Source organism: Salvelinus namaycush, chromosome 3 (assembly GCF_016432855.1).
Source record: "Salvelinus namaycush isolate Seneca chromosome 3, SaNama_1.0, whole genome shotgun sequence".
NCBI lineage: Eukaryota > Metazoa > Chordata > Actinopteri > Salmoniformes > Salmonidae > Salvelinus > Salvelinus namaycush.
This window is the reverse complement of record NC_052309.1, coordinates 48,172,322-48,197,807: the sequence shown is the minus strand read 5'-3', so window position 1 is coordinate 48,197,807 and position 25,486 is coordinate 48,172,322. Positions and strand designations below refer to the sequence as shown.

The 25,486-nt window shown below is 47.8% G+C and overlaps 2 protein-coding genes across 2 annotated transcripts in view; one reads left to right on the top strand and one right to left on the bottom strand.

Moving 5' to 3' along the window:
* LOC120032004 (rap guanine nucleotide exchange factor 6-like) overlaps window positions 1-17,318 on the top strand; it is a 142,475-nt gene extending 125,157 nt beyond the window's left edge. Inside the window, exons 22-31 of the mRNA XM_038977913.1 lie at window positions 52-263; window positions 3,236-3,359; window positions 6,249-6,469; window positions 7,178-7,354; window positions 8,016-8,177; window positions 8,791-8,916; window positions 11,913-12,135; window positions 13,673-14,214; window positions 15,856-16,146; window positions 16,608-17,318. Of these exons, the coding sequence (XP_038833841.1) occupies window positions 52-263; window positions 3,236-3,359; window positions 6,249-6,469; window positions 7,178-7,354; window positions 8,016-8,177; window positions 8,791-8,916; window positions 11,913-12,135; window positions 13,673-14,214; window positions 15,856-16,146; window positions 16,608-16,630 (2,101 nt within the window). The 3' untranslated portion in view covers window positions 16,631-17,318. The remainder of the gene's footprint in view (window positions 1-51; window positions 264-3,235; window positions 3,360-6,248; window positions 6,470-7,177; window positions 7,355-8,015; window positions 8,178-8,790; window positions 8,917-11,912; window positions 12,136-13,672; window positions 14,215-15,855; window positions 16,147-16,607) is intronic.
* A 4,321-nt stretch (window positions 17,319-21,639) lies between these two features.
* On the bottom strand, window positions 21,640-25,068 carry LOC120043897. The gene is made up of 2 exons (XM_038988500.1): window positions 22,754-25,068; window positions 21,640-22,303 (listed from the first exon to the last, which is right to left on the bottom strand). The coding sequence occupies exons 1-2, from the start codon at window positions 25,012-25,014 to the stop codon at window positions 21,640-21,642; spliced, it is 2,925 nt and encodes a 974-aa protein (XP_038844428.1). The 5' UTR covers window positions 25,015-25,068.
* Between the last annotated feature and the right edge of the window lie 418 nt (window positions 25,069-25,486).

The window sequence follows — 25,486 nt, the reverse complement described above, 5'->3', positions numbered from 1 at the left end:
GTGGTCCGAACCCTAACCCCTGACCTCTCCTCCTTGTCTCCTGCCCTACAGTGGCCTAAATCTGGCTCCAATAGCTCGTCTCAGGTCGTCGTGGGAGAAGCTGCCCAGTAAGTACGACAAGCTGTTCCGCGACCTGCAGGACATCTTCGACCCGTCCAGGAACATGGCCAAGTACCGCAACGTCCTGAGCAGCCAGAGCATGCAGCCGCCCATCATCCCCCTGTTCCCCGTCGTCAAGAAGGACCTCACCTTCCTACATGAAGGTATGGATGCCTTTCTCAGTGTCCGCCTAAAATGCCTTCATCTTGTCCATTGGAAACCATATCGGATTAACTTATTGGTCACTCTTTACTTGGATAGTCCCATAAAGATGCTCTACAGATGGTCATACTGTCAACAAACCATCTGTTGATAAGCAACTGCTTGCTAAGGTTAGAAAAAGGGTTAGAATAGGGTAATAAGGTCAAGATTAGGGTTAGGATATGGTTAGTAGAAATGTTGTTGACAGTTATTGGACATCGACTGAACATCTATAAACCATCTGCTCGGGACTATCCAAATAAAGTGTTACCTGTTTATCTAACCTTTATTTATACACGCTTGTCGGATTAAGATGTTATACGATATATTTTGCATGAGCGACCTGTCACGGTGATTTCAGCTCATTGTTTTGACCGAAACCTCATCATGTTGACTTTTCATGTTGAGTTCTTAGCTACTTAAAGTCCAGTGTTTTTACATCTAGAATGTTGCACCTTGCACCAGTATACTCCTATTGGCATATACTGTATTAGCATATACAGTGGGGAGAACAAGTATTTGATACACTGCCGATTTTGCAGGTTTTCCTACTTACAAAGCATGTAGAGGTCTGTAATTTTTATCATAGGTACACTTCAACTGTGAGAGACGGAATCTAAAACAAAAATCCAGAAAATCACATTGTATGATTTTTAAGTAATTAATTTGCATTTTATTGCATGACATAAGTATTTGATCACCTACCAACCAGTAAGAATTCCGGCTCTCACAGACCTGTTCATTTTTCTTTAAGAAGCCCTCCTGTTCTCCACTCATTACCTGTATTAACTGCACCTGTTTGAACTCGTTACCTGTATAAAAGACACCTGTCCACGCACTCAATCAAACAGACTCCAACCTCTCCACAATGGCTAAGACCAGAGAGCTGTGTAAGGACATCAGGGTTAAATTTTAGACCTGCACACGGCTGGGATGGGCTACAGGACAATAGGCAAGCAGCTTGGTGAGAAGGCAACAACTGTTGGCGCAATTATTAGAAAATGGAAGAAGTTCAAGATGACGGTCAATCACCCTCGGTCTGGGGCTCCATGCAAGATCTCACCTCGTGGGGCATCAATGATCATGAGGAAGGTGAGGGATCAGCCCAGAACTACACGGCAGGACCTGGTCAATGACCTGAAGAGAGCTGGGACCACAGTCTCAAAGAAAACCATTAGTAACACACTATGCCGTCATGGATTAAAATCCTGCAGCGCATGCAAGGTCCCCCTGCTCAAGCCAGCGCATGTCCAGGCCCGTCTGAAGTTTGCCAATGACCATCTGGATGATCCAGAGGAGGAATGGGAGAAGGTCATGTGGTCTGATGAGACAAAAATAGAGCTTTTTGGTCTAAACTCCACTCGCCGTGTTTGGAGGAAGAAGAAGGATGAGGACAACCCCAAGAACACCATCCCAACCGTGAAGCATGGAGGTGGAAACATCATTCTTTGGGGATGCTTTTCTGCAAAGGGGACAGGACGACTGCACCGTATTGAGGGGAGGATGGATGGGGCCATGTATCGCGAGATCTTGGCCAACAACCTCCTTCCCTCAGTAAGAGCATTGAAGATGGTTCGTGGCTGGGTCTTCCAGTATGACAATGACCCGAAACACACAGCCAGGGCAACTAAGGAGTGGCTCCGTTAACGCATCTCAAGGTCCTGGAGTGGCCTAGCCAGTCTCCAGACCTGAACCCAATAGAAAATCTTTGGAGGGAGCTGAAAGTCCGTATTTCCCAGCGACAGCCCCGAAACCTGAAGGATCTGGAGAAGGTCTGTATGGAGGAGTGGGCCAAAATCCCTGCTGCAGTGTGTGCAAACCTGGTCAAGAACTACAGGAAACGTATGATCTCTGTAATTGCAAACAAAGGTTTCTGTACCAAATATTAAGTTCTGCTTTTCTGATGTATCAAATACTTATGTCATGGAATAAAATGCAAATTAATTACTTAAAAATCATATAGTGATTTTCTGGATTTTTGTTTTAGATTCCGTCTCTCACAGTTGAAGTGTACCTATGATAAAATTACAGACCTCTACATGCTTTGTAGAGTAGGAAAACCTGCAAAATCGGCTGTGTATCAAATACTTGTTCTCCCCGCTGTATACAGTGAATCATGCCTAGCTCAGGCACTCATTAGACAAAGGACTAATCTTCTGTCCATTAGCCACATTAGCATTTCACAGACTTGCTGTTTAAGATGGAAAAAGCTTTCGTACCATATTGGGGTCATTGACATGTTGTTTCCGGGCGGTTTCCATATGGGCCTTTGGTTTTCCACTTCCCCCTGGCTCAGCTGAAACTGAGGTCACTCTCAAGCTTGCTCAGGGGGTTTTACTTCTGCTTCCCTTTCTGCTTCGGCATCCCGTGTGAGACCAAGTTAGAACAACCACAGAGATTTCGGTATTATGCAAAGTTTTTAAAAAGTCCAAAAATGGTGTAGTACTCAAACAGGAAACGGATCGTTTGGTGATTGGGATGACAGATGGAAGACGTTAATGACATTTATTGTGATTTCCCCATTAGTGTGTGTTTGCCATTATCTCCTCACAGTGAGATGTGTTGCACAGGCCAGGGAACCCATTGTTATCACACGGTGTTAACAGAAGTGCAGATGATGCATGATAATGTGAGAAGTAAATCAATCACTCCCATCTAATGCGAAAAGCTGTGAGAACACATCAACAGCTACACATTAAGTGGCACACACTCCCTTCTGGTTCAAAAACCAGTGCTCGGCTCTTAAATGTAACCCAATTAAACAGGCTGAAGGAGGGAACCAATCATTAGTGTTTGAGTGTTACATATCTCCAGCCCCATCCCTCAGATATTTACCGAAACAAGTGATGGGGTGAACGCTTTGTTGTTTTTCGAAAACCCAGATTGCACATTTAATGAAGTTGAAGAAAAGCTCACCTGACTGTTTTCCCCGCAGGTAATGACTCTAAAGTAGACGGTCTGGTGAACTTTGAGAAGCTGAGGATGATCGCCAAGGAGATCCGTCACGTTGTCCGTATGACCTCAGCCAACATGGACCCAGCTCTTATGTTCCGACAGAGGTGGGTGCTCGCTCCCCTGGCTACATTTACTGCCCTTAAACACAGATCTAGGATCAGTTTAGCCTTTTTCGATCATATTGAATAAGATTACATGGACTTGGGGGACCTGATCCTAGATCAGCACTCCTCCCCTGAGATGCTTTATGAGTATGGGCCCTCTCCCAATCCTACCCTTAACCATTAGGGGGATGAAATAATAGCTGATCAGGGGTTAGAGTTGTCATCTGCCTACTCTCCGCCCCCTGTACTACCCAGTGTGTCCTACAGTCCAGCCTGTCACAGACAGTGCATGCCTGCCCCCTTCAGGCTCCCTCCACACCAAGCAGCACCAGTTTCCCCCTATACAGTGCATTCGGAAAGCATTCAGAAACCCTGACTTTTACCCACATTTTGTTACGTTACAGCCTTATTCTAAAATGGATTCAAAACAAAACAAAATCCTCATCAATTTACACCCAATACCCCGTAATGACAAAGAAAAACTGTTTTTTAGAAATGTTTACAAGTGTATATATACATATTTTTTTTTAAACAGGAAATATCACATTTACACAAGTATTCAGACCCTTTACTCAGTACTTTGTTGAAGCACCTTTGACAGCGATTACAGCCTTGAGTCTCCTTGGGAATGATGCTACAAGCTTTGGGGAGTTTCTCCCATTCTTCTCTGCAGATCCTCCCAAGCGCTGTCAGGTTGGATGGGGAGTGTCACTGCACAGCTATTTTCAGGTCTCTCCAGAGCTTATTTGATCGGGTTCAAGTCCAGGCTCTGGTTTGGCCACTCAAGGACATTCAGAACCTTGTCCCAAAGCCACTCCTGTGTTGTTTTGGCTGTGTGCTTAGTGTCGTTGTCCTGTTGGAAGGTGAACCTTCGCCCCAGTCTGAGGACCTGAGCGCTCTGGAGCAGGTTTTCATCAAGGATCTCTCCGTACTTTGCTCCGTTCATCTTTCCCTCGTTCATCTTTCCCTCGATCCTGACTAGTTTCCAAGTCCCTGCCCCTGAAAAACATTCCTCAGGCATGATGCTGCCACCATCATGCTTCACCGTAGGGATGGTGCAAGGTTTCCTCCAGACGTGACGCTTGGCATTCAGGACAAATAGTTAAATCTTGGTTTCATCAGACCAGAGAATCTTGTTTCTCATGGTCTTTGTCCTTTAGGTGTCTTTATGGAAACTCCAAGCAGGCTGTCATGTGCCTTTTACTGAGGAGTGGCTTCCGTCTGGCCACTAACATAAAGGCCTGATTGGTGGAGTGTTGCAGAGATGGTTGTCCTTCTGGAAGGTTCTCCCATCTCCGCAGAGGAACTCTGGAGCGCTGTCAGAGTGACCATCGGGTTCTTGGTCACCTCCCTGACCAAGGTCCTTATCCCCCGATTACTCATAAATATTTAGAAATATATAGAAATATTTTGGTACCCTTCCCCAAATCTCCACCTCGACACAATCCTGTCTCTGAGCTCTACGGACAAATCATTCGACCTCATGGCTTGGTTTTTGCTCTGACATGCACTGTCAACTGTGGCACCTTTATATAGACAGGTGTGAGTCTTTCCAAATCATGTCCAATCAATTGAATTTACCACAGTTGTACTCCAGTCAAGTTGTAGAAACATCTCAAGGATGATCAATAGAAACAGGATGCACCTGAGCTCAATTTCGAGTCTCATAGCAAAGGGTCTGAATACTTAATGTAAATATGATATGTTTTTTATATTGTCATAAATGTGAAAAAATGTATAAAAATCTGTTATCGCTTTGTCATTATGGGGTACTGTGTGTAGATTGATGGGGGAAAAAACAAGTTAATCCATTTTAGAATAAGGCTGTAATGTAACAAAATATGGAAAAAGTCAAGGGGTCTGAATACTTTCATAATGCACTGTACATCCATTCTCAAAACAGAAAGTACACACACCCATCTCTCACACTTCTCACTGCTACTGGACATAATGTCAAAACACAAGGTGGATTCACAGAGTTACATTGGGCACGAAATGTCCCACACACACACAGTTGATATGGGGAATGTGGAGAGTTCCCGCTGTGTCCCCGTGCTCTGTCCCAATCTCCTCATGTGGTCACTGTGCCCATGTCCTTCCTTGACTGTACTGTCTCTGTAAGCCACGTTGCTTCAATGTCATTGGGTCTTGCTTGCAGGAAGAAGAGGTGGAAGAGTTTAGGGTAAGTCCCCTGGTAATGGTCCAGTCATCCAGTCACTATGCACCCCACGTGGCCAGTGTCCTCCCAAACCGCATGCCCCCCTACATGTATCATTCAGTCCCTAACCCTTTCATTCACAGTGTGCGCCTGGGTCCATCCTTTCCCAAAGGTCACCATTGACTCTTGAGTCCGTTTTGCGTTGTGTGTGTGTGTGCATCCTGCCATTTTCCCCTGACTTTGATTTTTCATTCATTTCATTTTCTAACCCTTTTCGACTGACCTCGTCCAACAGAATGTTATTTTTGTTATTTATCGACCCATGTTTAAGCATGGTGCATCCGCGTGAGACGGCCTTGTTGCATGGTTGTTATAACCTGCTGCGCTCCAGTGCTCTGTATACAGTCGGCAGCAGAATGGGGTTTTAGTGACCTGCCCATCCGTTATAAAGTGCTCTCTCTGAATGTCCAGAGTGTATGCCACAGTGACCGTTTAACAAGGTAGTGCTGGGGTTGATACTGAGAGGCTGCACGATCACCATAAACCGCAGCATGTCTATTAAGTGTCACCACTGGCGTCCTGGAGAACTGACCCGTCTCCCTCCCTTCCTCTCTTATTCCCTCCGTTCTTCACTTCACCCCGACCTTCCTCTCAACCCTGGCTCCCTCCCTCCATTCCTCATTCCATCCGCTTCTCCTCTCCTCCCTCCATCTGTCCCTCCCTCTCTCCAGGTCTCTGAGTCAGGGCAGCACCAACTCCAACATGTTGGACGTGCAGGGCGGGGCCCACAAGAAGCGCGTGCGTCGCAGCTCGCTGCTCAACGCTAAGAAGCTGTACGAGGATGCTCAGATGGCCCGTAAGGTCAAGCAGTACCTGTCCAACCTGGCGGTGGAGACGGACGAGGAGAAACACCAGATTATGTCTCTACAGTGCGAGCCCGTTTACAGCACCTGTGAGTCTACACCGTGACCACAATGTCGGTGGCCAAATGCAACCCCGTATGACACTTAGTCACCTAGAATCACTTAGTGTTACTAGGCTATGTCGTCCCCTTGCCAGTCACGGACTGTGGCAGGGTTGGGTATTCTCTCGACTCTGATGCTCCCAGCCTCCCGCAGAGCTCTACTCTCACAGAACTGAAGGTTATTTTACTCTCCTACAAAAGGCACACTTTAATAATAATTTCAGGGGAGAGAGCTGGGGGACAACATTTCCTCAATGCACTTGTAATGAAGTTGTGTTTTTCACTTGGGCGTTTGGCAGCCATGGGTGTTTTACTTGCCCAACACTGCCACCTAGTGGGCGTCCGATGTTTCACAGTTGAGAAGAACCTTCTGCGTTGCCCTATTGAGAGAGGAGGTTATGCCTTGTTGTTTAGAAATGAGTCAAGTTTACAAATAAATGTTTTTCATGCAGATATACCCATTTTATTAATCTTCCTATAAATGTGTAAGATATATTTAAATTTCCTGTCTGTGTGACTACCTTCTTAATTTTCCTCTCTCTGTGTTTACTATATTTACACACCAACCCTCTGAAGTAACTCATCTCCTGGTCAGGCCATTGATAAGCGCTGCGGTTTCTGTTATTACTGTCGGGAACATAATAATCTTGCAATGCCTGGTGCAAGATGAATAATTTCCTGTTTCCATGACTGCAGTGTCCAAGAACCTGAGCGAGCGACGGTCCACCAAGTCGGACATCTCGCCTGTGTCGCTGCGCTCGGCGCTGCCCGGGGGGAAGGCCCAGAACCGCGTGTCCCAGGTGCTACAGATCCAGGTACCCCTCTACCCCCAACGGAAGAAGAGCACCGCCAAGGACATTCACGCCGCACACAGTGAGTCACTGGAACTGTCACACTCTTCTAGTGTTGCGAAATACCTGGTGCCTTTCACAAAATGCCCAGTTTTTCCCGAAATCCCCGGTTGGAAGATCCTTGGGATCAGGATGGAATAAGCATGAAATCAGGAATCTTTCAACCAGGATTTCAGGAAAAAGATGGGAATTTGGGAAAAGTTACCTGGGATTTTACCGAATTGCAGAAGACACATTTCGGTTGAATGCATTCAGTTGTGCAACTGACTAAGTATCCCTTCATTCATTTTTTTTCTTCAAATGAATTGTTAGTTACAGTATACTGACAATATATTGGTCCCTAGAAATAGCATCAGAAGATATGGTATTCAATTCCAGGACAATCGAGTTTGACTACACTATTTCTTTGTCACTGTAAACATGTTGTGTATTAGTGAGTTCATTTATAGTGAGTCATTGTTAAAAATGAGATTGTGATGTCTTGTGGGTGATCTTTTTATTTATCCAGGAAGTCCAATTGACGCCAGGAGACCTCTTTTACAAGGGAGACGTGGCCAAATGGATAATATTCTGTAGTACACTAATGGTGCCACACCCGCTGTATGGCTCACTCTCTAACAGTATATGTCCCTGTCTGTGCCAGACTCCAACAGTGTATATCTCTGTCTCTCTCCCGTTCCCAGACTCCAGCTCTCCCCTAGTGATAAAGAAGCCTCCCAGCTCCCAGCTCTGCCAATCAGAGGACAGTCCCTGGAGTGGGAAGAGGTCTGCTGAAGACACTGTGTCCATCGTGTCCTCCCTGCACTCCAGCCCCACCATCTCGCCACAGGGCTCCCCGCGCAAAGGTCTACATCCTGGTTACTGCATATTACATTACCTACCGCTTAAAACATGACCATCCTGGCTACCAAGGTTGGGGTCAATTCCATTTCAATTCCTGTCAATCCAGGAAGTACACCGATTCCAATTCTCTTCAATGCTTTATTTAGATGAGGAAATTCTGTCATTGGAATTTGGTTTACTTGCTGAATTGACTACAATTTAAATACAATTGACCCAAACCCTGCTGGCTGCTGCACATTTACATTACAGCTTACATTATTACCTTGCATCCCCAAACGTCTACATCCTGGCTACGTAACATAACTTGCACCGCTTTCATCCTGGCACATTACCTCTCACATCAGAATCTACTCAAATCCATTCATTCATTTCACAACTAAACATAACCCATCTCGTACCCATACCTCAAGGTTTGTACCTCACAGTTCGCACCCTCTGTATCAGCACCTCAAAACCAACATCGCTCGCACCCAAAATACACACACATACATACACTGCCCATACACTCAACACATCTTCTTTTCCCCTCCTCTCACCTATCCATACTGTAATTTAGTGTAATCTTTACCATCAAGCTCCTCAATCATTCTCCCTGTCTCTCCTGTTTGTCTACAGTGGGTGGCATGGCCAAGCCCCAGCATAACTCCAACAGCCAGATGAACATGTCTGGCTCGTCGTCCTCTCTGACCAGCGAGGCCAGCACCAAGGCAGGCACGGCGGGCACCCGCAGCTACGGCATAGGTGGGGCTCTCCTCCACAAGAGGTTACTGCAGATGACCAGGCAGCACAGCAGAGACAGGGAGGAAGACAGGGACAGAGAGGTGGAGACAGAGCAGGCAGCGCTAGGGAGATGGAGCTCCCAAGGCCCCCAGGCGGGTCCAGCGTTCAGCCCCAGGTCAGGGATGATGAGCCCTCTCAGGGCTCCACTCCATTCCGGGCCCCATGGAGACCCAGGATCAGGGTCCGCAAAGGCCACCAGGCGAGGGACGCCCGCTCCCCAGACAGAGACCCAGAAAGGGCCAGCGCATGTAACCCCCCCCAGGCCCAAACCTCCAGATTCTCCATTGAAGAAGAGGTTGAGGGAGCTTTCCCCATTCAGGATGCTGAGGGAGAGGAGTCAGTCTAGGGAGAAGTTGGCTGCGTTGGTGATGGTTAGGCCACCAGTGGAGGATCAGGGGCAGACAGGGTCCTCTAAGGCCCAGGAGGGTAGCCCAGGACAGGGATGTGCTGAGCAGGCTAAAGGTCAGGCCAGGAGGTCAGCCAGCCCCAGCAGGGCCTTTGCATGGCTCTGCAGAGACAGACACAACAGGAGAAAAACAATCTGACAGACAGACTGAGACTACAATACTCCCTGTGTAGAATACGGAACACAAGTTGGCTTAGAGTACCGAGATAGACTGAGAAAGTACATTCTGTGCTAAGGGAACTGAGGAAATATTCTATGTGTGTACTTGAAGTTTTGTCATGAGTTTTCAGCAGTTCATTGAAAGATAGTGAACGTGTTCATGTACTGTATGGTACATGTTGGTTCAGGTTCAGTCCAAGTAGATCTACAACAATGTGACAACCTATGCATAGCTATTCATAAAATGTAGCTCGATTTAATATGAAGTACGATGTTCCGTTTTAATAATTTGTTAATTCAAAATGTCACTATTCCAATATGTAATAACTGATTCTGAGATATTGGACTGTATTTATTACAGTCACAGGATAGAAAAAAGTTTTAGGGTCAGTAGGTTGTGTTTGAGAGACTTCACAGGTCAACGGCAATGTGATTATAAGGGAGCTCCCGTTTTCTATTGTTTCAATGTTGATTATTCGTTGTTGTTTTTGATGAAGATGGAAGAAACACTGGATTTTTTTTAATATACAGTTGAAGTCGGAAGTTTACATACACCTTAGCCAAATACATTTAAACTCAGTTTTTTCACAATTCCTGACATTTAATCCTAGTAAAAATTCCCTGTCTTAGGTCAGTTAGGATCACCACTTTATTTAAGAATGTGAAATGTCAGAATAATAGTGATTAATAATTTATTTCAGCTTTTATTTCTTTCATCACATTCCCAGTGGGTCAGAAGTTTACATACACTCAATTAGTATTTGGTAGCATTGCCTTTAAATTGTTTAACTTGGGTCATACGTTTTGGGATGCCTTCCGCAAGCTTCCCACAATAAGTTGGGTGGATTTTGGCCCATTCCTCCTGACAGAGCTGGTGTAACTGAGTCAGGTTTGTAGGCCTCCTTGCTCGCACACGATTTTTCAGTTCTGCCCACACATTTTCTATGGGATTGAGGTCAGGGCTTAGTGATGGCCACTCCAATACCTTGACTTTGTTGTCCTTAAGCCATTTTGCCACAACTTTGGAAGTATGCTTGGGGTTATTGTCCATTTCGAAGACCCATTTGCGACCAAGCTTTAACTTCGTGACTGATATCTTGAGATGTTGCTTCAATATATCCACCTAATTTTCCTCCCTCATGATGCCATCTATTTTGTGAAGTGCACAAGTCCCTCTTGCAGCAAAGCACCCCCACAACATGATGCTGCCACCCCCGTGCTTCACGGTTGGGATGGTGTTCTTCGGCTTGCAAGCTTCCCCTTTTTCCTCCAAACAGGCCAAACAGTTCTATTTTTGTTTCATCAGACTAGAGGACATTTCTCCAAAAAGTACGATCTTTGTCCCCATGTGCAGTTGCAAACCGTAGTCTGGCTTTTTTATGGCGGTTTTGGAGCAGTGGCTTCTTCCTTGCTGAGCGGCCTTTCAGGTTATGTCGATAAAGGACTCGTTTTACTGTGGATATAGATACTTTTGTACCTGTTTCCTCCAGCATCTTCACAAGGTCCTTTGCTGTTGTTCTGGGATTGATTTGCACTTTTCGCATCAAAGTACGTTCATCTCTAGGAGACAGAACGCGTCTCCTTCCTGAGCGGTATGACGGCTGCGTGGTCCCATGGTGTTTATACTTGCGCAGTATTGTTTGTACAAATGAACGTGGTACCTTCAGGCGTTTGGAAATTGCTCCCAAGGATGAACCAGACTTGTGGAGAGCTAAACCCCAAACAATTGGCTGATTTCTTTTGATTTTCCCATGATGTCAAGCAAAGAGGCACTGAGTTTGAAGGTAGGCTTTGAAATACATCCACATGTACACCTCCAATTGACTCAAATGATGTCAATTAGCCTATCAAGCCTCTAAAGCCACGACATCATTTTCTGGAATTTTCCAAGCTGTTTGAAGGCACAGTCAACTTAGTGTATGCAAACTGCTGACCCACTGGAATTGTGATACAGTGAATTAGAAGAGAAATAATCTGTCCATAAACAATTGTTGGAAAAATTACTCGTGTCATGCACAAAGTAGATGTCCTAACCGACTTGCCAAAACTATAGTTTGTTAACAAGAAATGTGTGGAGTGATTGAAAAACAAGTTTTAATGACTCCAACCTAAATGTATGTAAACTTCCGACTTCAACTATATATATATTTTTTTTTTACCTTTATTTTACTAAACAAGTCAGTTAAGAACAAATTCTTATTTACAATGACTCATTTTTTGAACGATTTAATAAAATAATTTCATTGAACTAGTCAGGATCAGTGTTGGACATGCTGCTGGCCTGCCTATATAGTGAGCCTGTAGTACAAAGCAGTGTCTCCCATCTAGTTTGTTACAGGCTGTGTGTGGATGAACACGACTCCAGGCTGATCGTCTCGCCCTCTCTCCCCAGGCTATGCCCTGATGCCTGCAGTGAAGTCCGACAACCTGTCCGACTCCAGCCACAGTGAGATCTCGTCCCGCTCCAGCATCGTCAGTAACTGCTCTGTGGACTCGATGCCTGCTGGCCCTGCAGAGGAGCGCCAAGGCACCAAGGCCAGGGACACCACTGAGACCCCAGGCACCACCACGCAGCTCACACACACCGACTCTGACTGCAGCCAGCCCAGCACCAGGTAATACACATAGTATTACTCTCACACACACACACACACACACACACACACACACACACACACACACACACACACACACACACACGTTTTGTTCTTCTATCCTCATGGGGACCTAAAATGTATTTCCATTAAAAAAAACTAACTTTAAACCTAACTCCTAACCCTTTACCCTAATGTTGTGGAAATTACCACCAGAATTGTTGTGGAAATTACCACTAGGGACACCTGAAGTCAATCTTAATAAAGAATAACTCATTTAACAGCAAGCTGGAGAGGTCACATTCAATCTTAAATGCATAAAGTACCAGTCTGAAGTGAGCTCCGCCGGGGCAGTCCCGTTAGATGTCTTATATACTACTTATACAAACAATTTCTATTTGCCTGATTTAGCTTATTCGTAAATAATTCATCATTAACGTTTGGTTTATGCGTGTGACCGACCAATACCTCACGAGGCTTCGCCTCTCCAAGCTGAGACCTTGAAACTGAGATATCCCTTTCCGTTCTCAAAACAATGTTCTGGCCATACTGCAAAATGTTAGATACTGATTGTGAGGATTCCTCCCAGGCACGTTTAATCAGTCACTTGCATGAACCCAGTCAAATTGGTTATTAGTAAAGCACAAACATAAAATGTTCCTTCACACTAACCCTAATTGTAACCTAACCCTGAACCTAACCCCTAAGCTTAAAATAGCCTTTGTCCTCATTGGGATGAGGGAAATGTCCCCACAAGGGAGAATTTTCTTTGTTTTACTATCTAACCCACAAGGATAGAAGAACCAACACACACACACTCACTCATTCGCTAACACACTCACACACACACACACACACACACACACACAATATACTTCCTCAAAGGAGTTCCAATAAGGGGTTCTAATTATGTCCTCGTTCACACTGTGAACAGGAAATCATAAAGGGGCCACTGTTTATCAGCATCACATGTTTACTCTCTGTCCCAAATGAACTGTGTTGCTCATTTTATGTGCACAGCTTTTTAAAACTCCAACAGGTCAACAACCGCCTTTTACTGTCCCTCCACGACGAGGCATCCCTGACATAAATAAATAAACCATTTACTTCTTGACCACACTCTGCTTTTGTGCAATATTTCATTACCTGGGAACTTGCTGCGGCGTCAGTCGGTTCATTAAATCAATTTTATTTTTTACGCTTCGTAATAAACATTTCAGTGAATGAAACGCTGTCTGGTTAATGAAAGAAAGGAGAGGAGCACAACTTTACTATATGGCGGGTACAGTGATAAAATCCTAGAAACACCTTGCGCTCTGCAGTGTTGTGAGACTGAGAGGAATTGGGATGGAGGGAGGAGGCAACAGGACATATTAAACAGGAATCGTTCACCTTGTTGCTTTGTCCTCCAAGGTGACAGGAAATGAACTCTTGTTTACTCTTGCTTCCTTCTCTGTTTCATTGTGTTTTCTCTCCTGGTCAGTTATTGCTACTTGTTTCTCTGTTGGGTTCATCGTTCTTCTCTGTTTCATTGTGTTTCTTCCTCTCTCCTGGTCAGTTTGTTGGCGCGGGGCCAGGTGATGCGGGGTTCCACCTTTACCTCCTCCACCTCCACAGAGGAGCTGACTCCCGACCACGTCTCCCTGGACAGTGTGGCCGACAGCGGGCGGGGCAGCTGGACCTCCTGCTCCTCCAACTCCCACGACAGCTTTCAGAGCTTGCCTGTCCCCCTGCTGGGCCGACCCCCCACCTGGGACCACCTAGTGCCTGGGGGCTTCCGCCACACCCAGCTAGCAGGGCCTATAGTGGAGGTTGAGGCTGGGCCGGCCTGGGTTGGGGTAGCGGGAGGACCGGGGGCGGGGTCCGGGGGAGGAGAGGACGCCAAGAGGCTCTCCAGAGACAGTTCAGAGCTAAACCAATCACGGCAGAGCTGGGCCTCATCCTCCTCGCTGTCGGACACCTACGAGGGGAACTACGGCACCATCAAACGCCGCACTGCCGAAGGCGTCTCCGTCGCCCCTGGGGAGGGCCCTGACGCACCCCAAAGCACAGATCCTGTCTACAAAATGGTCACCTCAAGCACAGAGAAAGGCCTCATAGGTGAGGGTCTTCTGTGTGTCTCTCCCATCAGCGCTACTGTGTTGTTGTGTTAGTGTAACTGTGAACCCCACTTGTGACGTGCTATGGGTGTGGTGTGTGTGGAGGAATGACAAAAGCAGATTCTGTTGTTTTGGATGCACTTGCTGTGCCTGGCCACTAGTCTCAAATGCTTCTGTTTTTTCACTCATGCTGCGTGAGACTGTCGTTGGAAGTGCAGTACAGTGGGGGTCCCCTGCTTGTGCTTCTGCTATTTGCACAGCTGTAGTTTCATCATAAGCATGTACTATTACTCGCTCACATACTTAATTCTTCAGCTGGTCCATTATCTAACCTGTCAATCAGGCTTTTCCTGTTTCAGTAATCTTCTGTTAATGGAGCACAGTGTTCTGTTAATGGAGCACAGACAGTGTTCTGTTAATGGAGCACAGTGTTCTGGTAATGGAGCACAGACAGTGTTCTGTTAATGGAGCACAGTGTTCTGGTAATGGAGCACAGACAGTGTTCTGTTAATGGAGCACAGTGTTCTGTTAATGGAGCACAGACAGTGTTCTGTTAATGGAGCACAGTGTTCTGGTAATGGAGCACAGACAGTGTTCTGTTAATGGAGCACAGTGTTCTGGTAATGGAGCACAGACAGTGTTCTGTTAATGGAGCACAGTGTTCTGGTAATGGAGCAGAGAAGCGAGATAATGGATGCGTCCCAAATGGCACCCTATTCCCAAGATAGTGCACTACATTTGACCAGAGTCCACTTGGGACGAAGCCAATGTATTGTCCTCTGACTGGATGGACAGAAGGATTAAAAAGAGAAGTACAGTACTGTACAGTACGGGCCAAATCTGCTGCTGCCATTTATCTCACCCGCCACGCCTAAGTATCTCTTTATGTGAGTGGTTTAGTTGCTACATGGTGCTGGTGAAACATCTCATTGATTTATTTTCTCCATTTTTGTTTCTTTTCTCCCTCTTTCCCTTCCTCCCCCAATCATCCACCGTCACACCCCCCTCCCGTCTCCTCCCCAATTCATCCACCGTCACCCCCCCCCCCCCCCCCCCCGTCACCCTCCTCCCGTCTCCTCCCCAATTCATCCACCCCCCCCCCCCCCCCCCCGTCTCCTCCCCCATTCATCCACCGTCACCCCCCCTCCCGTCTCCTCCCCCATTCATCCACCGTCACACCCCCTCCCGTCTCCTCCCCCATTCATCCACCGTCACACCCCCCTCCCGTCTCCTCCCCCATTCATCCACCGTCACACCCCCCTCCATTCATCCACCGTCACCCCCCCTCCCGTCTCCTCCCCCATTCATCCACCGTCACACCCCCCTCCCGTCTCCTCCCCCATTCATCCACCGTCACACCCCCCTCCCGTTTCATCTACCGTCACACCCCCTTCCCGTCTCCTCCCCCATTCATCCACCGTCACCCCCCCCTCCCGTCTCCTCCCCCATTCATCCACCGTCACACACCCCTCCCGTCTCCTCCCCCATTCATCCACCGTCACACCCCCCTCCATTCATCCACCGTCACCCCCCCTCCCGTCTCCTCCCCCATTCATCCACCGTCACACCCCCCTCCCGTCTCCTCCCCCATTCATCCACCGTCACACCCCCTCCCGTCTCCTCCCTCATTCCCTGCGGCCAGTGTACTGTGTAACCTCCCCCACCAAGGACGATAGGTACAGGGGGCCTCCCCCCACCCCTCCGGGATACCAGGGCCTCACCCTGGTCGATGGACAGGATGGAGCTCCCCTGCGACCACCCCACTTGCGGCCGCCCGACTATAGCGTGGCCCTGCAGAGGTCTAAGCTGCTACATAGCCCCGGAGGCCTGGTGGAGGCCCGGAGACTGGGGGTGAACCTCCTCCACCACGAATCCCAGGGCCAGTCCCGGCCGGCCAGCGTCTGCCTACAGGGCCTAGGGGATAGTGAGGATGGTACGTGGAGAACGACAGAGACCAGCCCCAGCCAAGGTTAACATGGAGGACTATAGCGCCAGCCATGTCGTACTAGACTAGACTATAGCTCAGGGCTCTATGTGATGCTGCTGGAGTGCTGTAGTTACCTTACTGTCAGAGTTGGGTTCCTGGCAGATGGTTCACCATTGAAGGGCTCAGATTTGGATGTACCTGGCCTACTGTTCATGCTATCTGTAATCTGAGTCTCAGCTTCTTGGTTCTTCTCTGTCTGTTATCAAAAATAAAAAGAAGAGGTCACAGTATAGAACGGTAGTATTTCTCATGTTTCTGGTCAAACTAGAGTGACACGATCTCATGCGAGCTGCTAAGTTAGCGTGTCATAGTGTCTATGACACCGCTGTAAGATCCTCCTAGATTTTTTTGTCTGAAATCATTGTGTCAGTCATGGGGTTAACTCTCTCCTCTCTGGTCTGTTGCAGATGAGCAGGTGTCCGCGGTGTAGAGCTGGCTGGACGCCTGAACGGACACCGCAGGCCGTTGGAGAGGGAGGGAGGGGTGGTCTAAGCTACAGCAGCTTCCTTGCTGCCTCTCCTCTGGGTTCACGCCCCTCTCTAGGCCCTCCGCGGCTCGGCTGACAGCCGCTCAATGCTAAACCAACGACGCCCCACAGAACTTGTACAATCATCTGTTTTACTCCATTTTAAAATTGGTTTAGAAGCCCAAGTTTGACTCCCACACCCCTGAAACATAACTGTATACAGACTGAGATGTGGTGTGACGTCACGGCATATGGCTCAGGCATTTGGGGACGCTGTGCTGAGGATGAAGAAGGGATGGACGATGCCCGCTGTTGTCTTTTTAACAGTACCTCCATTTGCTTTTGTGCTCTCTTGTCCCAGGTGTTTTGAATTAGTTTTTCCTCAGTCGTTGCTTGAAAGTGTTTGTTTTTTGTTTTTTTAGCCGTTTGCTTGAAGCTCTCAGTTCTAAATGGCATGCGGACACAAGTAATATGAGAATATCCAGGAAGGGAGAATCTGAACAATCGTTTTTCTTCTCGTTAGTTGATGAAGCAGAGATCAAGCAAGCTGCAGAAACTCTCCACAAATATTTTTATTGTGAGGGCAGTGAGTGAGGGGAAGTGAGTGAGTGAGGGGAAGTGAGTGAGTGAGGGGAAGTGAGTGAGTGAGGGGAAGTGAGTGAGTGAGGGGAAGTGAGTGAGTGAGGGGGGCAGTGAGTGAGTGAGTAAGGGGGCAGTGAGTGAGTGAGTAAGGGGGCAGTGAGTGAGTGAGTAAGGGGGCAGTGAGTGAGTGAGTAAGGGGGGCAGTGAGTGAGTGAGGGGGGCAGTGAGTGATGGGCATCTCATACCATTGTGTATGAGGCACCCTCATCCATTGAGGCTCTCTCTCTTGTTAACTCTTGTTGTCTCTTGTGAACCCACAGTAACATGAGGTACTTTAGTGTCATGCTGCCACGTTTGTTTAATAAATGGTTTTATAAGTTTTTAATGAGTTGATGAACAAAAAGGCTCACTGCTGTAAAATAGCACAACATGTCGTTACTTTATTGCAGTACAGTAAAACAATGTATTAGCACTGTACAAACATTAGAGTTGGCAAGTGTTAAATGCTAGGCATGCAGCCAACAGCCCAAGTTGTTTACAAAGATGCTTACAAACTTGTTTACAGTGTTTGTTTGTTTGTTAGACTAACAGTTGTCTATTAAATTACAGGCTAAAATGTAAAAACATGATGATTTCAGGTTAATTTGATATGTAAAGTCTTTTTGTATGCGATAGGAATATGTGGATGCAGCATAAACAACACATTTGGTGTGTTTTGTTTTAATGTACCTCTTCCATCTTGGCTATTAAGTGTGTGTGATCTATCCCATTTCTTGTTTTATAGTCAGGGCAACAAAAGAAAAAGCAATGCTCGTCAAGGCAAAATGTATTTAAACGCCAGGTTTGCAATGCATCTACATTCCTTGTTCAAAATGTAGCCACACTTTGAAGAAGAGTACATTTTTGTAGAGTATTTTAAAGAATTTGCTTTAATTGTTCTTATTGCAAGCGAAGGCTAATTATTTGTACAGTCTGAACAGGTTTTACCCTCTAGGGTTGAGGGTTAAACTGCAGAATGGTATTGTAATTATGGATATAACTGGAGTATCTCATCTAGATCTTTTTCTTTGGCTATTTGTACGTGATGCTTGTTTAAATTTTTTTTTTGCCATACAAAGACTTGAAAATTAATGGCGATATATACAGTGCGTATATAAATGTATACATATATTTTTGTTTTGTCATAAATGAATGTTACTGATCATGTATAGATGAAAAGAGAGTCCTCTATAAAGACTATTTTTAATATTTTGTTATAATAAAATCCAAGATTGTGATTCCCCCTTTTCTGTCATTGGGCAGGAATCTTTTAAGGATTTTTTTTTTCTTCTCTCTTTGTTTTGCTGCCATCTCTGTATATATCTATATGCTGCTTTGTTTTTGATTTGACTCCTTCTGATACGTTGTTGTATAGGTGTTATTGTATGTATTGACTCTGCCGCCCTCACCAGGTTCATTGCAATCACTGCCTCACACACACCTCGGTCGCGTCCCAAATGGCACCCTATTCCTTATATAGTACACTACTTTTGACCAGAGCCTCTGGCTGTAGTGCACTACTTTTGACACAAAAGTAGTGTACTATGTAGGGAATATAGAGTGCCATTTGAGATGCAACCCTCCTGACCGAGGGCTTCTGGGTCATTTTGGACAGGCACGTTCCCTATGGCGCGCAGATGGACCCAGGTCCATCACTGGCTGTGGCCTAGTTGGCTTCTGCGCTGAAAGAGTTCCCCTGAACATGCCCTAAGCCCCTGCCACCCGCCCCTAACTAGCCCACACACTGTGAGCAGGGTCACTTTCTGGAGGGGACAACATTCACTTTCTCAGATAGAAATGTCAGGTGCAGAGCTGACAGTATTCCCTTGTCTACATGATAAAGAAGCACGTCTGTTCTGCATAATATATTTCTATCTGGGGGTTCTGTGATGTTGCAAACAGGCGCAGTTATTTTATCAGTGTCTGCTGCTTTCACACAAGTGTGGCAACATCCTCTCTTCCTCAGCGTTGATATCCCTACCCATGATCTACAGGGCTGGAGGGTTTTATCATAGAATTAGAATGATATTGAATGGTTCTATTCCACTCACCTTTGCACATTCCTCCTCAGAATCCTATATACAATACAGCACCCACTGTAGTGTCATTGTTCACCATCACCTTTGAAGAGAAATCCGAAAAATAGATGTACATCTACACTGAGTATACCAAGCATTAGGAACACGTTCCTAAAATACCCCCTCCCTCCCTCCCTCGCCCTCAGAACAGCCTCAATTCATTCGGTCATGATGGACTCTACAAGGTGTCGAAAGCGTTCCACAGGGATGCTGGCCCATGTTGACTCCAATACTTCCCACAAGTTGTCTGGATGTCCTTTGGGTGGCGGACCATTCTTGATACACACAGGAAACTGTTGAGCGTGAAAATCCCAGCAGCGTTGCAGTTCTTGACAAAAAACGGTGGCACCTACTGCCATACCCCATTCAAAGGCACTTAAAGCACACATACACAAGCCATGTCTCATGTCTAAATATCCTTTCACCCGTCTCCTTCCCTTCATTTACACTGATTTAAAGTGGATTTAAAAAGTGATATCAATAAGGGATCATACCTTTCACCTGGATTCACCTGATCAGTCTATGTCATGGAAGGAACAGGTGTTAATGTTTTCTATACTCAGTGTATATGGGAATGTTCCCTCGTATTTTAAATAAGTTGCCTTATTTAAGTATACAGCTGTAGAGCTGTGTAAATGTCAAGACATTTGCTTTACCGTAGACTAGAGAAGTCATCCATTTTGTCGATGGATGATGATATTGTTCTGACTTGTGTTTTCCCTCTGACTGTGTGGCTTGCCTCTGCATGGCCCGGCTCACTGTGCTCCTCTCTGCCCTTCAGGTCAGCTGGTCATATTGATCAGGGAACACTTTATTGATTGATGCCAAACCCTACCAATCCTCTGTTTACCCACTACTAGACTGAATAAATAGCATGCCGTGCACATTGGGAAAACTAAAACACCCCCTGCAGTCAATTAGAACAGTTTTGCTTTGAAACGGCCCCTTCTCAATCAGTACGTTCAGTTTCCCTGTGTCGAGATTCGATTGGCTGATCACCTTCACCATTGCCGGCGGTACTCTGACTTTATATCGGAATGATATTTTCCCTGCATTCAGTTGCATCCACTCCAATGTTATTATAGCAGTTGTTATCATAACAGTTTTTGGGGCTAAAGCCAATCCCACTCCAGATAGATCTGTAATGGACCACACAGATAGAAGCGATTATGTCACGTTAGTAGGAATTCATCCAAAAGCTAATTCCCGTAAGGTTGCCCCTGACAACACTGTGGCTTTCTCCGTAGGCATTATTAAATAAACCGCTCGCTAACCGCTGGCTTCTGGTTCTGTCATATTACCCGGAATGCAATAAGTGAGATGTGAAATGTTATGTAACTCAAAACATATAGGCATTTAGCAGAACTGCACAATTGTAAGCTTGACTGTAGCAATTGTACTGCACAGTGTCGGTTACAAAGATATTATTTGGTCTGTGGCTTACTTTGGTTGACCCTTTTCATAGCTGTTGTAACTTATGTCTTTTAGAAAGACAATTATTTGCTTGTATGCTTCTTTGTACTTTCACCAGTGATTGTAAATACTTATTCTATTTTTGTTTAAGAGAATGTTTAAAAGCAAAAGTTAATTTTATTTCTCCAAATCTACTGATATGAATTTGGACAATAATAAACTGGTAAACGTTGTTCTTTTGTCTGTTTGCACCTGCAGTGAATAGCTAATTATGTGTATCGGAATAATGCGAGCAGCTCACTCTCACCCTTTAGCCTCCTATTCAATCATGTGTGCTTTGAATATTACTAATCAATGCATCGTTTTCTCTGTTCAGAGATGTAATTTTGATGCTTGGTATTTACAGCATCTAATCTATATTATTCTCATGAGAAAACAGATACGCTCACATCAATGTTGTTATAGTATTGTAATGACCCGGCTGGGTCATAAAGGGAAAAGAGACGGACTCTAGGTGTGCAGGTCAGAACACAGGTTTATTCCTAAACTGGGCTATTGTTCAGGCCACAGCCCACGCCGCTAAATGCCGAACGTACACAATTATACCATGTCGAGTTAAGGGTCACTCTCATAGGAACAGATCAAGGCCCCGAACAGAAGAGAGAGAGATGAGACAGTAATCCCTATTTATGCATTTCCAAACCCCGCGGGATTACCCATCATACCCCCCCAACCTTTCCATCTGTCCTGACATATTTAACCCCTGCTAGTAGCCATGAGAACCATAACACACCCACAAACACAGAACACAATACCGGGTCGTTACATAGCCCCCCCCTTTCTAAACCCTAGCCCCTAGGGTTACACAACAAAATCCTTAAAACGACCCGGAGGTCGAATCAGTCTCTTGGGCCTCCCCGTGACTCTCACCGGTGAACCCCCAGAACACTCCTCTGCCCCAATGTCATTTCCAGCGCCCTCCGAAGAAGCAGCCCCCTCCCCAGGCTCAGGTTGCGCTAGAGTCTCCTCGTTAGACTGTTCCAGTGGGCTCACATCTGAGACCTCACTCCCATTCCCTACCGTTTTCCTCCCTCTGTAGGGTGCCAATCGATCCCGGTGGACCACCACCTTCCTGCTCCGTGGGGGGACCTCCACCCGGTACGTCACCTCCCCCACTCTCTCTATCACCAGACACGGCCCCACCCATGCACTGTCCAGCTTTGGGCACCGCCCCTTCTTGCGCGTGGGGTTGTGAAGCCACACACATTCTCCCGCTCCAAAGTGCCTCCCCCTAGCGCGCGAGTCGTAGTGGCGCTTTTGGCGCACCCCTGCGTTCTCGAGTTGCTCTCTTGCGAAGGTGTGAGCCGCTTCTAACCGGTTCTGCAGACGACACACATAGTTCGGGCCAGGCAAAACCCTGTCGTCATTATCAGGAGGGTGGCCAAACGTCAGTTCGGCTGGGGTGCGCAACTCACGACCTAACAGTAGTGCTGGGGAGCACGCAGTCGATTCTTGAACAGCCGACCTACACGCCATAAGAATAAACGGTAAGTGGGTGTCCCAATCTCTCTGGTGTTTTGAGGTAACGATGGCCAGCTGCTGTGCTAATGTTCTGTTAAATCTTTCCACCAGCCCATCACTCTGGGGTGAAGCGGAGTAGTGCGCGTCTTTTCCGGGCCTAACCTACTACACAACTCTGAGAACACCCGTGACTCGAAGTTTCTCCCCTGGTCGCTGTGAATAGACTGTGGCACCCCAAACCGACTGATTATTCCCCCCACCAACGCATCAGCTACTGTCTCTGCCTCCTGGTCTGGGAGAGCATAAGCCTCCGGCCACTTGGTGAAGTAGTCCATAGCGGTTAGAATCCACCTGTTACCGCTGTCTGTGGTTGGAAACAGCCCTACTATGTCTACCCCCAGTCTCTCCATGGGCTCCCCTACTGGGAATTGTTGTAGGAGGGCGTGTGACTGACCTGGAGGTCCTTTTTTCGTCGCACTGCCTACAAAAGTCCTCAACATCCCTCCTGTGCCTGGCCCAATAGAAGCCTTTACGCACGCGCTTTAACGTTTTGGAGACCCCAAAATGCCCTGCGCCTACTCCCCCATGAAGCTGCTGTAACACGCTCCCCTGCAGCCTTTTGGGCACCACTACCTGCCACGTAATCTCTCCAGTCGCTGGCTTTTTCCACCCCCTCTGGAGCACTCCCTCAGCCACTCTAAGGACTGTGAATTTAGCCCACAGTCCTTTGGTGACTGGTGATAGAGGGGCTACTTCCCCCCACGGCGGTCGTCTTCTCTCTTCCACCCACCGCAGCACAGGACGCAGCTCTGCGTCCTCCTCCTGGCGACGCCTCCACTCCCCAACGTCCACAGCCTCAAGCTCCCGGCACTCTGTCACACTCAGCTGACTCACCGTGGCGGTGACTCCCTCCTCCCTGCACAGTTCTCTCTCTCGCTCCACCCGTTTGGCGCAGTACCCACAGCCATCCTCAGCACACGGGCGGCGGGACAAGGCGTCTGCATTGCTGTGGCGAAGGCCGGCTCTGTGCTCCACCTGGAAGTCGTAGGGTTGCAGCTCCTCCAGCCAGCGGGCAATCTGACCCTCTGGCTCCTTGAAGGAGAGAAGCCACTGCAGGGCGGAGTGATCCGTCCGGACCACAAACGGCAGGCCCCCCAGGTAGTACTTGAAATGGCGTACTGCTGCCACGACAGCCAAAAGCTCTCTCCTTGTCACGCAGTAGCGTTTTTCAGCCTTATCAAAAGTTCTGCTGTAATAAGCTACTACGTGTTCCCCATCAGGACCACGCTGAGCCAGCACAGCCCCCAAACCCTCATTGCTTGCGTCGGTGTCCAGGATGAACGGACGGTTCGGGTCTGGTGAGGCCAGGACAGGGGCCTCCATCAGGGCACGTTTGAGGGCCTCAAACGCCCGCTGGTGCTCTTCGGTCCACTGAAAAACAGTGTCCTCCTTGAGAAGGTGGTTCAAAGGAGCCGCTACCCCCGCAAACCCCTTCACAAACCTACGATAGTAGGATGCCAGCCCCAGGAAGCTCTTAACCTCTTTTTTTCCCCCTGGAACTGGCCACCCCCTCACAGCCTCTACTTTGTCTGGCATCGTGCTGATGCCCTCACCACCCAGCTGATGCCCCAGGAACGCCACCTCCCTTTGCATGAAATGGCACTTTCCCGGATGTAATTTTAGCCCCGCCCCCGAGATCCTCTCCAACACTCGCCTAATTGCCCCCAGTGCCCCCTCAAACGATGTGCCGTGCACCAATATGTCGTCTAGGTACACAACACACTCGTCTCTCGGAACCCCCGCCAGCACTCTGTCCATGAGCCTCTCAAAGGTGGCAGGAGCATTACAGAGCCCGAAGCACAGCACCTTGAACTGCCAATGGCCCCTATCTGTGGAGAAGGCCGTTTTTTCACGTGCCCCTGGCGAGAGGGGCACCTGCCAGTAGCCACTGCGCAGCTCAAGGGAGGAGAACCACGAGGACCCTCTCACGTGGTCTAGCGACTCATCGATCCTCGGTAGGGGATAAGAGTCTTTAGTGGTGACAGAATTTAGGCCCCTGTAGTCAACACAAAACCTAAGTTTACCCCCTTTCTTAGGCACCATGACGACCGGCGCGGACCATGGGCTATCTGATGGCTCAATGAAATCAGCCCGCAACATGTCAACAATAGCTGTGTCTGCTGCTTCCCTCCTGGCAAGGGGAATACGACGGGGCCGAATTTTAATGGGTCGGGCGTCCCCAGTGTCTATTTCGTGCTGAACTAGGTGCGTTTGTCCTACCTCATCTTCCCCCCAAGCGAAGCTATCTTTAAAGTCCAACAGCAGCTGCTTTAACTGTCTCTGTTGTCTCTCATCCAGACCCTGACAGTTCTTCAGCCACACAGCCTCGACGGCGTCGATAGCTTCCTCCTTCCCCCCGTCGGGCTGATGGGGTGAAGGAGCCAGTGTGTTTTGGGCTACTGGGCTGCCTGTGCTTGCACCATGATGGGGAGTGAAGGCCGTCGCCGCCGGAGACAGCTGCTGGGATGGCACAACGACCAAGGGAGCAGCCGGAATGACCGGTGGAGTTTCTGCAAGCTTGGAGGAAGACGGAGGGACAGCCCTGCCCCCTGCTGGCCCTCCCGAAGGCGACATTCCCACTGTGGGCCCCCCCGACAGCCTCAAAGTGCCCGACGCTAAGTCCAACTGAGCCCCACAGTTTTTCAAAAAGTCCATTCCCAGTATACAGGGGTCCTGCACCGCTGCTACCCACACCGGACACCCCACAGTTCTCCCCCCCCACAGTCACAGATAGCTGACACTTCCCTAACATGGGGGCTAGCTCCCCCGTGACAGTCTGTAGCTGGACAAGGGTCGGCTCCACCCGCACCCCAACAGGTAGTATGTCTGGTCTCACCAGGGTTACTGTAGAGCCCGTGTCGACCAGGGCCAAACATTCCACCCCCTCTACCTTGACGATGACATTGCAGAAGTCCCCAACGGTGGTACGTCCCACCACAACTACCGGACTAGGAAACACGGCGGCAGCTACACCCTGGGGGAGCAGGTCCCCACCCTCTTGTCTGCGCTGCTGGGTACCTCTTTTGCTTACAGTGGGTTCGGGGGCGGGGGGGGTGGGCCCGCGCTGCCCCCTGTGCGAGAACCCGCTGTCGTTTCCCTGGTGACGGGAGAATCTGCCACACTCCCG